Below are 12,918 nucleotides of genomic sequence, written 5' to 3' on the forward strand. Positions count from 1 at the left end.
CACAGCCCATTGGTTTCCTATCTGGTTTGTTAACATTAGGAACTTGGCATGTAGGACACTTAGCAAGAAAGCAGCGCCCCTTACCCACCTCTGGGCCCTTTGGCTAGTCTATTTCTCTGAAGGAAAAGAAATACACATCTGTGGGGCTACTGGTTGTTCCAATTAGAGCTTTGTGGCAACCAGGCACCCAATCAGTTGGATTTCTTTCTATAGCAAAACCCCCAAGGCTTCCTCTTTGAAGAAGGTGCTCGCTGATCTCACACCACACCCTCAAGGATCCTGTTATTATCACTGGATTGTGTCTGTTGACAACTAACAACAAAGTGAATGCTATGCTAAGTGGTTGCATGTGTGTGATAAGTCACTTTAGTTGTGTCTGACTTTTTGCGATCCCACGTAGCTTGCCAGGCTCCTCTGTCCATGGGATTCTCCAGGCAAGAATACTGGAGTGGGTTGCCTTCTCCAGGGGATCTTCCCAACCTAGGGATTGAACCCGCGTCTCTAATGTCTCCTGTATTGTCTGGCAAGTTCTTTACCACAAATGTCACCTGGGAAGCCTGGCTTCCATGTATATTATGTCATTATAACAGCATTAAATAGCTATTATCATTCCCCCATTTTATTAGTGAAGTGAATGAGGCTCACTGCAAATAAGTAAATTGTCTAAGGTCTCAAAATCAATAAAAGAGCTCAGTCCTGAACCCAGTTCTGCTGATGCTAGACCCAAACCCTTAAAAATGATGCCAGTACTTCCCAAACTCTAACAGGTACCTGAATCAGCTAGGCATCTTGTTTAAACACAGATGCTGATTCAGCAAGTCTGGAGTGAGGCCTAAGCATCTGCATTTCTATAAGCTCCCAAGGGGGGCTCCTGCCTGCTGTGGGCCTGAGGACCACAGTTTGAGTACAAGGTTCTAGGCGATATGGCTGCCCTATTGCTCCCATTTCCTCTCTGGCTGGGAGCATTCGACATTGAAAGCTGTGAGGAGGTGGCCAAGCTCCAATCCACTACTCTCCTCTCACTTTAAGTGACAGTTCATTCACAGTCACCTTGCTGACAATCATTGACTGAGTGCAGCAGATTGCCGCTGTGGGAACCCGCAGAGCCAGCGGTGGAAATGAACAGGAGCCCTGGTGTGCAGGCCTGGAACAAACTGCGGCCTCGTTCCTCACATGCCTCCATTTCCTCTTCCCCTCTCTATGACCTGTGCCTCTTATTCCAGCTACTGTTTAGAACTGCAAGTCTCCATTGGCTTGTATGGAATGTCTAACCTACAAAAACCTGCAATCCCACCACTAGATGGTTTCTTCTTTTTGCTCTGGTTAACCTTTAATTTTGTCTCAAATTCAGCTCTGATGCTAACCCTTTCAGGAAGCTCCCCTGACTCCTAGTTTGATATAAGTGCATTTCCTTTGGGCTTCTATGCACCTCTGCCCCCTTACGTCCCAGCCTGAGAGCAGTGTCACTGGGGTTCTTCTTGCCCCTTCATTGGACTGCAAATGCCTGAAATCAGGGATGATGCCCCATTAGACTTTATATCCCCAGTGGCTAGAATGGTACTTGCCATAGTGTAGATGCTTGTTTTGTATTTGTTGGCTGACTGACAATAAATGAAAGGCTAGTCCAAGAAATGTAGATACTGAGAATATATAGAATTGACAGATGAAGAGGAAGCAGACCCTTCCATTTGCTATTGGTGAGTGTCTGGACTGGTACAACCACTGGGGTAGTATCACTCCAAATTTTAAACATGCACAAAATCTCAATTTAGCAGTCATGCTCTAAGAATCTATAAAAAAAACCTTATATACCTGTAGAAACAGATGATGGCTCAACCAGTCAACAGATTTTAACAGCCATTTAAAAAGTGACAAGGCAGCTCTCCACTGAATATCTGTCCATTTGTCTATATGCATGCAATATTCCTCAAGATTCATTAGGCTGAAGAGAAGTTCCGAGTCCAAGACAGTGCATGGTGCACTTTTATTTGTGGGAAAGGGTGTGCTTATGTGTATATTCCACTTGCATGCTTTTATTGGGTTTTCCAAAAAGTTCCTTTAGGTTTTTCCATAAGAGCATATGAGAACCCAAACAAACTTTTTGGCCAACCTAAGATATAGCTTGAAGAAGGCAATAGCATCCCACTCCAGTACTCTTGCCTGGAAAATCTCATGGATGGAGGAGCCTGGTGGGCTGCAGTCCATGGGGTTTCGAAGAGTCGGACACGACTGAGCGAGTTCACTTTCACTTTTCACTTTCATGCATTGGAGAAGGAAATGTCAACCCACTCCAGTGTTATTGCCTGGAGAATCCCAGGGACAGGGGAGCCTCATGGGCTGTCATCTATGGGGTCGCACAGAGTCGGACACGACTGAAGCAACTTAGCAGCAGTAGCAGCAGCAAGATATAGCTACAAGCACCTGTGGGAAGGACACAGGAAAGTTCAAATAATGGTTGTCTTTGAGTGGTGGGGAACAGAGGAGGGAAGGAGGCTTACTCTTCCATCTGCCCTTTGGTTCCTTATGAGTATTTAGCCATGTGGTTGTATCCTATTGTGGACATAAACTTTCTCGGTTGCTGGGGAGTTGAAGGCTGAAGTACTATTTAGGGTAGTGATGTTTTTGCCCTTGCTGAGGTTGTGGTTTTGATATTGAGTTTGGGTGAAGAATAGGGAGAGTCCAGTGTTAGTAATTGCATCCATGAAATTAAAAGATACTTGTTCCTTGGAATAAAAGCTATGACCAACCTAGAGAGCACATTAAAAAGCAGAGACATTATTTTGCTGACAAAGGTCTGTCTAGTCAAAGCTATGGTTTTTCCAGTAGTCATGTATGGATGTGAGAGTTGGACCATACAGAAAGCTGAGCACTGAAGAATTGATGTTTTCGAACTGTGGTGTTGGAGAAGACTCTTGAGAGTCCCTTGGACTGCAAGGAGATAAAACCAGTCAATCCTAAAGGAAATCAGTCCTGAATATTCATTGGAAGGACTGATACTCTGGCCACCTGATGCAAAGAACTGACTCATTGGAAAAGACCCTGATTCTGGGAAAGATTAAAGGCAGGAGGAGAAGGGGACAACAGAGGATGAGATGGTTGGATGGCATCACCGACTCAATGGACATGAGTTTGAGCAAGCTCTGGGAGTTGGTGATGGACAGGAAAGCCTGGTGTGCTATAGAACATGGGGTTGCAAAGAGTTGGGCACGACTGAGTGACTAAACTGAACTGCTGCTGCTAAGTCATTTCAGTCGTGTCCGACTCTGTGTGACCCTATAGACGGCAGCCCACCAGGCTTCTCTGTCCCTCAGATCCTCCAGGCAAGAACACTGGAGTGGGTTGACATTTCCTTCTCCAATGCATGAAAGTGAAAAGTGAAAGTGAACTCGCTCAGTTGTGTCCGACTCTTCGAAACCCCATGGACTGCAGCCCACCAGGCTCCTCCATCCATGGGATTTTCCAGACAAGAGAACTGGAGAACTGAACTGAATGTTAGTAAATATTTGCTTAAATAAAAGCACATGGATTGTTAAGGTGAGCTTTTCCCAAATGGGACAGAAACTCCAAGGGGAAAACTCAGTGGACTGGCAAAAAGAGAGTTCCCTACAATATTGATTCATTATAAAAACCCTTTCCAAAGTGGGTATAGAGGGTACATGTCTGAACATAATAAAAACCATCTATGACAAACCCACAGTCAACATAATATTCAATGGTGAAAGACTGAAAGCCTTCCGAACTAAAATCTAGAGCAAGACAAGGATGCCCATTCTCACCATTTCTACTCAACATAGTATTGGAAGTCCTAGCCACAAACATCAGATAAGAAAAAGGAAAGGCATCCAAATTGGAAGGAAACAGATAAAATTGTCACTGTATGTTGATAGCATGGTAATATATGTATAAAACCCTAAAGATTCCACACAAAAACTACTAGAATTGCAAGGTGGCAGAATACAAGATTAACATTCAGAAATTGGTTGTATTTCTTTAGAACAAACAATGAAGTATCAGAAAGGAAAAATTAAAAAAAAATCCCTTTAAAAATCACATCAAAAAATATTTAGGAATAAACCAGACCAAGGAGGTGAAAGATTTATATTCTGAGAACTATAATGCATTGATATAGGAAATTGAAGATGATACAAAGAAACAGAGGAAGTCCATGCTCTTGGATTGGAAGAATTAATACTGTTAAAGTGGCCATATTACCCAAAGCAATCCACAGATGTAAAACAATCTCTATCAAATTACCAGTGACACTTTCCACAGAACTAGAACAAATAATACTAAAATTTATAGGAATCATAAAAGACCAAGAATTGCCAAAACAATCCTGAGGAAAAAGGACAAAGCTGAAGGCATAACTCTCCCAGACTTCAGAAAATACTATAACGTTATAATAATAAAAACAACATAGAATTGTCATAGAAACAGACATATGGATCAATAGAACAGGACAGAGGTCCCAGAAATAAACCCACACACCTACAGTCAATTAAGCTTCAACAATGGAGGCAAGAATATGCAATGCAGAAAAGACAGTCTCTTCAGCAAGTAGTGTTGGGAAAACTGGACAACTGCATGTAAATCAATGAAGTTAGAACACTCCTCACAAGACACACAAACATAAACTCAAAATGGCTTAAAGACTTAAATATAAGACATGGCATCATAAAAATCCTAGAAGAGGACATAGGAAAAACACTCTCTGACATAAATCATAACAATATTTTTTTAGGTCAGTCTTCCAAGGCAATAGAAATAAAAGTAAAAATAAACAAATGAGACCTAATCAAACTTACAAGCTTTTGCACAGCAAATCTGTGCAGAAGGAAATACAAAAAGATACCCTATGGACTTGGAGAAAATATTTGCAAATGATGTGACTGGCAAGGTCTTAATTTCTAAAATGTATTAACAGTTTGTACAACAAAAAAGAAACAATCCAATCAAAAAATGGGCAGAAGACTTAAAAAGACATTTCTCCAAAGACATTAAGATGGCCAATAAGCACATGAAAATATGCTCAAAGACACTAATTATTAGAGACATACAAGCCAAAACTATAATAAGCTATCACCTCACACCAGTCAGAAGGGCCATCATTAAAAAGACTACAAGTAACAAAGGCTGGAGAGGGTGCAGAGAGAAGGGAACCCTCCTACCTGTTGGTGGAAATGTAAGTTGGTGCAGCCACTATGGAAAACAGTATGGAGGTTCCTTTAAAAATTAAAAATACTGTTGCCAAGTGATCCAGTAATCCCACTTTTGGGCATATATCCTGAGAAAACTAATTCAAAAAGATACATGCACCCCGATGTTTATAGCAACACTGTTTACAATAGACAAAACATGGAAGCAACCTAAATACCCACTGACAGATGAATGGATAAAGATGTGGTGTAAATGGAATACTACTCAGTCATTAAAAAGAACAAAAGAACACCACTTGCAGCAACATGGATAGACCTAGAGATTGGCATATGAAGCAAAGTAAGTCAGAAACAGAAAGACAAATACCATATGTTATCACTTATAGGTAGAATCTAAAATATGATACACCATGCAGTAAAAAAAAAAAAAGTGATAAAAATGAACTATTTACATAACAGTGTTAGCTTCACAGGTACAGAACTCTAATGTACGGTCACCAAAGGGGAAAGGAGGGGTAGGGAGGGATAAATTAAGAGTTTGGGATTAACACAGACAAACTACTATATATGAAATAAACAACAAGGTCTTACTGTGTAGCAAAGGAACTATATTCATTATTCTGTAATGAACTGAAATGGAAAAAAATGTGAAAAAGAATATATATATATATGTGTATACATGAATCACTGCTCCACACTAGAAATTAACACAACATTGTAAATCAACTGGTCTTCACCATAGAGAAAAATATCATATATTAACAAATATATGTGGAATCTAGAAAAATGGCACCGATGAACCTCTCTGTAGGGCAGCAATAGAGACGCAGATGCAGAGGACAGACATGCGGGCACCTAGAGGGACAGGGAGGTAGGATGCACTGAGAGAGGCGCTGACATACGTACCCTACCGTGGGCAACACAGAGCCAGTGGGCGTTCCCTGAAAACAATGGGAGCTCAGCCCCGTGCTCTGTGTTGACTCCGAGAGAGGCAGGATGCGGCAGGGATGGGGTGGGAGGGAGGCTCAAGAGGGAGGGGATATATGTACACACATAGCTGATTCACTTTGTTATAGAGCTGAAATTAACACAACATTGTAAAGCAATTATATTCCAATAATAAAATTCAAAAATCTATACTTCAATGATTGTTTTTTAAAGGAAGGGAGTTTCCTTGATCTTGCAAGATCCAGTTCTTTCTTTATTTTGAAAAGTGAAAGTGAAGTTGCTCAGTCTTGTCCAACTCTTTGCAACCCCATGGACTTTAGCCTACCAGGCTCCTCTGTCCATGGAATTTTCCAGGCAAGAATACTGGAGTGGGTTGCCATTTCCTTATTTATTTTAATTGGAGGCTAATTACTTTACAAGATTGTGGTGGTTTTGCCATACATTGACACAAATCAGCCACGGGTGTACATGTATCCCCCCTGCCGTCCTGAACCCTCCTCCCACCTCCCATCTCAACCCACCCCTCTGGGTTATCCCAGTGCACCAGCTTTGAGTGCCCTGATTCATGCTTTGAACTTGGACTGGTTATCTATTTCACATATGGTAATATGCATGTTTCAATGCTATTCTCTCAAATCACCCCACCCTTGCCTTCTCCCACAGAGTCCAAAAGCCTGTTCTTTATATCTGTGTCTCTTTTGCTGGTAAGACCCAGTTCTTATGAATGGGGCTGTGGGCCCCCATTTGGGACCCTGGGAGCTAAGGGAAGCTAAGCTGAGACAGGCCTCATCCATTTATTGCCCTGTGTAGTCATGTCACTTCCTAAAGGATTTTGCACGCTAGGTTAGTTAAATCCAGACTCTTATCTAACCTTGCTGTGGGAGTGTGCGCATGTGGGCTGTCCCAGAGCAGACAAGTGTGGCACAAGTATCTTCCCAGGAAGGAAAGGAAGACCAAGTTTCAAAAAAGAAGGCAGAGGGCCAAAGACAGCCTTCTTTACTTTCCTCCATTGAATTCTTTCCAGACAGATGGGTGAGGCTGTGCCCACAGAAGGGAGAGGTGGTGAAGTATGAAGCCTAACCCACCCTGATGAAAACTTTATGATTAGGAAGATAGTGTTTGGTCTGATGACTGGAAAACATATTTCAAGTGGCATGTCTAAACAAAGACTTTGTACTCCAATCTTGGCTGCTCACAGACTGGGGGTGGGGGTGGGGTAGGCGGGGAGGGTATTTCATTTCCCATCTACCAGGATTCTTAAATACTGGCTAAGGACTCCTTACTTTCCTAAGTATTGATATATTACCCCACCCTAAAGTCACAGATATGATGGCAGCCAATTAGACAACAATTACCAATGCTACCTTGTTCTTTGTAGTAAAAGAAAAAAGTAAGCTTTTGTTGTGGTGGTGGTTATTATTGATGCATATTTTATTTTCAGTTTAGAGCAAAGGGCCGTGGAGGCCAACAATGGGCTTCTTTGAAGGCGGTTGGGTGTTCCTCCATGACCTGGCATCTCTAGGGCTTCAGAGGCAAGTTCTGGCTGGGTTTACAAAGGGAAGGTAAAGCACTGTTGGTGCCAAGAGATTGTCCGACTAGACTGGATGCCAGATGGGCAGGTGGAAGAGGAGACAGCATAGAGTTTGCCAAGAGTGGGTGGGGGTGGGAGTCAGGAGCTAGGAGCCAGGGCATCTTCCTGGGGCTGCCACAGACGTTCTCCACAGACAAATTCAAGGATCTGATATTCCAGCCACAGAGAGTATACAGGTTAGTATCAGACCCCTTTAAGGCAGCTTAAATCACCCCCTTCAGCCAATGCCTCCCAAGTTGTAGAAGGCACCTATTTGAACCAAATGAATATTTCTGAGTGGGGTGATAGTGTGCTTAGAGAGGTTCTTAGTGGCTGCTCAGTAGAATCATTAGAAATCAAAATATAAATACTCAGGCCCCACCCTAGACCAAATAGTCCAGAATACCAGGGGGGAGGATGCCACGTATTTTTTGAAAACTCCCATTTCTTCTCCCTGTCATCACTTAGGTGAACATTTGTCCAAGGCAGACAGCTTTCCTTTAAAATGTCATTTAAAACTTCTATTACTTATCTCTCTGTCTAGAACACAGTATTTTAAGAATTAAATCCTCAAAACCAACTCATGAGGCATAACAGTAATCCTTTCTTGAGGTAAGAATATTGAGGTTTCCACCCAGTGAACTGACCAAAGCCACAGATCTGATACACAGGGGAGCTGAGATGAACACCTGGGGGCATGTGACCCCAAACGTGCCTAATTCACAGCTGGAAGCGACCTTGGTGGTCAGCACAAGTGTCATATTCTTTGACTTTTAGAAGAGCCAGTGAGAGATGAAACAGGGACAGAAAGAGGTTGAGCATATTGCTTAAGACCACCCAGCAAACCTCGGCAGAGTTGAAACCGGAGCCCACGTTTCTGGACTCTAGGCCCGGTGCCCACACCCCCCAAACAAATAGCTGAGGTGCTATTGACTGACTAACCCCAGATTTTCAGTCTGAAAATTTAGCATTTCATAGAAGGAACACATTACCATCTTCCCCTGCCCAGGCAACAGGAATTGGATATTACTGTGTCAATTTCCTTATTCTTCCTGAATGAATTTAGCTAGAACTGGACTTCAAATGTGCCAGCCAGGGCAAATCGATGACATTCAAGAGCTGGAAATAGCTCATAGGTGCATGTGTCCCTTTCAGTGACCATCAGCTAAGGGCCCTGAATAAAAGTTATACTGAGTGAATCAGGGCCGCAGTTTTCCCTGGGCTCTGAAATTTGTCAGACTGAACAGGGACCAATGAATCTGTGTATCCCAACTGATATCTACACAGGAAAGCCTCCTTTTTCTCCTGGAGGAGACATTCTCAGATACACAGGATACCTGTGGTATCCAGAACTGGAAGAAACCAAAAGACACCAGCAGCGCAAGATTTAGTCCCCGTGCCCAAAGAGAACTCACTGAATTCATTGTCCAAACATTTAGGTAAAGAGCTGGGGGAAGAGCATTCCATTGAGAGGGGACGGAATAAAATCAGAGAAAGACTTGACAATATGCATATCCTATTGTGACTTCTTTCGGGAAAATCAAAAATAAAAATAAAAACCAGAATATTCCCAGAGTCATCCTTGGATCATTATTCTTGTAGGTTTGTAAGTATCAAATGTCTTAACACATTGCTATTTTTTATGCTTGCTATTGTTGTGTTTATGTGCATAATAATATACATGTACAGAATGTACATTATTACATGCAGTATATAAGTACGTGAGTTAACTTTGTACATACTTAAATTAGATAAACAACAACCCAGAAGATACAGACTCACAGAATTTCTTGTCACAGTCAGAAAACACAGTCCTGGGTAATGAATACTAGGTAGCAATGTAGAAAAGGCTTTTGATATCATGTCAGAATCCAAAAAAGCAGCAGCTATAATTTATGTGCATGATGACTGCAAAAAATGTTAACACATGGAGTTTGTGTGTGTGAGTATGTGTGTGTGTATAATGAGGGAAATGAAAAGACTGAAATGAAATTCACCAAAATGGTCATTTTGAAAATCTAATCTTCTAATAACAGGATGATAGCACTTTCGGTCCCTCTGTGAGTATATGTGTCTTGTTCAAGCTACCAGGGGGTCCCTGAGGCTTTCTCTGTAAGTATCAGTCAGTCAGTTTAGTCGCTCAGTTGTGTCCAACTCTTTGCGACCCCATGAATTGTAGCACGCCAGGCCTCCCTGTCCATCACCAACTCCCAGAGTTCACTGAAACTCACATCCATCGAGTCAGTGATGCCATCCAGCCATCTCATCCTCTGTCGTCCCCTTCTCTTCCTGCCCCCAATCCCTCCCAGCATCAGAGTCTTTTCCAATGAGTCAGCTCTTCGCATGAGGCCAAAGTGCTGGAGTTTCAGCTTCAGCATCATTCTTCCAAAGAAATCCCAGGGCTGATCTCCTTCAGAATGGACTGGTTGGATCTCCTTGCAGTCCAAGGGACTCTCAAGAGTCTTCTCCAACACCATGGTTCAAAAGCATCTATTCTTCAGCGCTCAGTTTTCTTCACAGTCCAAATCTCACATCCATACGTGCTGCTGCTGCTACTGCTACTAAGTCGCTTCAGTTGTGTCCGACTCTGTGCGACCCCATAGACGGCAGCCCATCAGGCTCCACTGTCCCTGGGATTCTCCAGGCAAGAACGCTGGAGTGGGTTGCCATTTCCTTCTCCAGTGCATGAAAGTGAAAAGTCAAAGTGAAGTTGCTCAGTCATGTCCGACTCTTAGCGACCTCATGGACTGCAGCCTACCAGGCTCCTCCATCCATGGGATTTTCCAGGCAAGGGTACTGGAGTGGGGTGCCATTGCCTTCTCTGCACATCCATACATGACCACTGGAGAAACCATAGCCTTGACTAGACGGACCTTTGTTGGCAAAGTAATCTCTCTGCTTTTGAATATGCTATCTAGGTTGGTCATAACTTTTCTTCCAAGGAGGAAGCATCTTTTAATTTCATGGCTGCAGTCACCATCTGCAGTGATTTTGGAGCCCCAAAAAATAAAGTCTGACATTGTTTCCACTGTTACCCCATCTATTTTCCATGAAGTGATGGGACCAGATGCCATGATCTTTGTTTTCTGAATGTTGAGCTTTAAGCCAACTTTTCACTCTCCTCTTTCACTTTCATCAAGAGGCTTTTTAGTTCCTCTTCACTTTCTGCCATAAGGGTGGTGTCATCTGCATATCTGAGGTTATTGATATTTCTCCTGGCAATCTTGATTCCAGCTTGTACTTCTTCCAGCCCAGCGTTTCTCATGATGTAATCTGCGTAGAAGTTAAATAAGCAGGGTGACAGTATACAGCCTTGACATACTCCTTTTCCTATTTGGAACCACTTTGTTGTTCCATGTCCAGTTCTAACTGTTGCTTCCTGACCTACATATAGGTTTCTCAAGAGACAGGTCAGGTGGTCTGGTATTCCCATCTCTTGAAGAATTTTCCACAATTTATTGTGATCCACACAGTCAAAGGCTTTGGCATAGTCAATAAAGCAGAAATAGATGTTTTTCTGGAACTCTCTTGCTTTTTTGATGATCCAGCGGATATTGGCAATTTGATCTCTGGTTCCTCTGCCTTTTCTAAAACCAGCTTGAACATCTGGAAGTTCATGTATTGCTGAAGCCTGGCTTGGAGAATTTTGAGCATTACTTTACTAGCGTGTGAGGTAAGTGCAATTGCACAGTAGTTTGAACACTCTTTGGCATTGCCTTTCTTTGGGATTGGAATGAAAATGGACCTTTTCCAGTCCTGTGGCCACTGCTGAGTTTTCCAAATTTGCTGGCATATTGAATGCAGCACTTTAGAAGACCCTGAATGATGTGTTCTCTAGAGGAAGAGCTTGATGCCGAGGACAGTGCAATGGGACAGGAGTCAGAGGCCGTGGCTCTGGCCTTGGCTTCTAGGGCATGCTGTCTCATCTTCGGGAACAAACTCAGTTTCTTCACCTGCTACCTAGATGTTTAATGGTAACTCTCTCAGTGGATCAAATGTGTAGGGACCATAAGCAGAAAACCCCAAATTTGCAAAGTTCAACATCCTAGGAGCCAAGCAGTGAGCCTAAGGGACGGAGGTGGACTGGGTAAATTTGACAGAGATGTCCTCTGCTTCATAACAACTTAAGACTCTCTGATTAGCACAATAAATACATTCTCCCATTTTTCTTGAAACCTGTAAGCCTTATAGGTTCATCTTCCATTTTTCTACTTTATAGAAACATGGACATGTCAGATATCTTTCTTTCCTATCAACTGTATTTTAGAAAAATGTACATAGTGAACTTGCTGCTGGGCCTCAGCACAGGGATGGGTATAGAGAGAGGGAGTGGGGGACATGCTGAGCTGAGGATGGCACACCCAGCCTGGGGAGCGCGGACTTCTTAATTCAAACCAGTTATCACCACAGGAAAACACTGGCTTAGTGGGGAGACTTCTAATTCCATTTCGAAATCTCTCAATTTTAAGTCATTGAACATTTGAAATTAACAGACTCGTACATGCCTAACAAAACCCATTCAGATTACAAACAAGACCAAGGGCTGCCATTTTGAGAGCAATTCAGGGTTTATATACCCTTCTCTTTCATGTCATGGAACCATCCCATATGTCTCCTCAAGAAAGGTCACTTGCAATTCAAAGAGGGAAAGGCAGGCACTTACTATGGAGCTGCTGAAGGCCACAGAGGGCTGTGAGATTTCACAGCGCCCCATAGACCGCTGTCGCGAGTGGCCTTGGATGGGTACACGAGCGCTCTGGCTCCTCCTCAGAGGCTGGGACCCTCCTTGGCCCCTCATTGCTGCTGGGCCCTGGTCCCTTCGGGCTGGGAAGGACAAGCACCGGTACTGGGTCCACTCTTCACTGTCTGAGTCTAGCTCCTTTGGGGTCTCTAGTCGCTTAGCTGCAAGAAAGGAATCTGGTTATTGTATCAGTCATACCTTGGCCAGATCATGGTTGGGAGATGCTAGACTTTGGGGGTGAAGCTAAAAGAGCATGGTGTAAGAACATTATGCTGCTCTAGATACCAGACAGCTGGTTACCCTGACTGGTGAAAGTGGGGTGCAACTTGGTCACACAGGTTCAAATCCTGGCCCTCCTACCTCCTATCTATGTGACTTTGAGCTTCGCATAACCCACGCCTCTACTTCCTCAATTAGGATTTATAAAAACTATCCAACTCATTGTTTTGAAGACTTAATGATATAATGGTATGTATAAAAGACTTAATATATAACGATATAAA

General features: G+C 42.9%; 1 protein-coding gene across 3 annotated transcripts in view; it reads right to left on the minus strand.

The window, feature by feature from the left end:
- Positions 1-12,918, minus strand: part of ATP10B (ATPase phospholipid transporting 10B (putative)) — a 134,279-nt gene that overhangs the window by 56,772 nt on the left and 64,589 nt on the right. For all 3 annotated transcript variants that reach the window (XM_068980548.1, XM_068980547.1, XM_068980549.1), the window contains one exon: positions 12,338-12,576. In XM_068980548.1, the coding sequence (XP_068836649.1) occupies positions 12,338-12,576 (239 nt within the window). The remainder of the gene's footprint in view (positions 1-12,337; positions 12,577-12,918) is intronic.

This window comes from Capricornis sumatraensis, chromosome 9 (genome assembly GCF_032405125.1).
Source record: "Capricornis sumatraensis isolate serow.1 chromosome 9, serow.2, whole genome shotgun sequence".
NCBI classification, from domain to species: domain Eukaryota; kingdom Metazoa; phylum Chordata; class Mammalia; order Artiodactyla; family Bovidae; genus Capricornis; species Capricornis sumatraensis.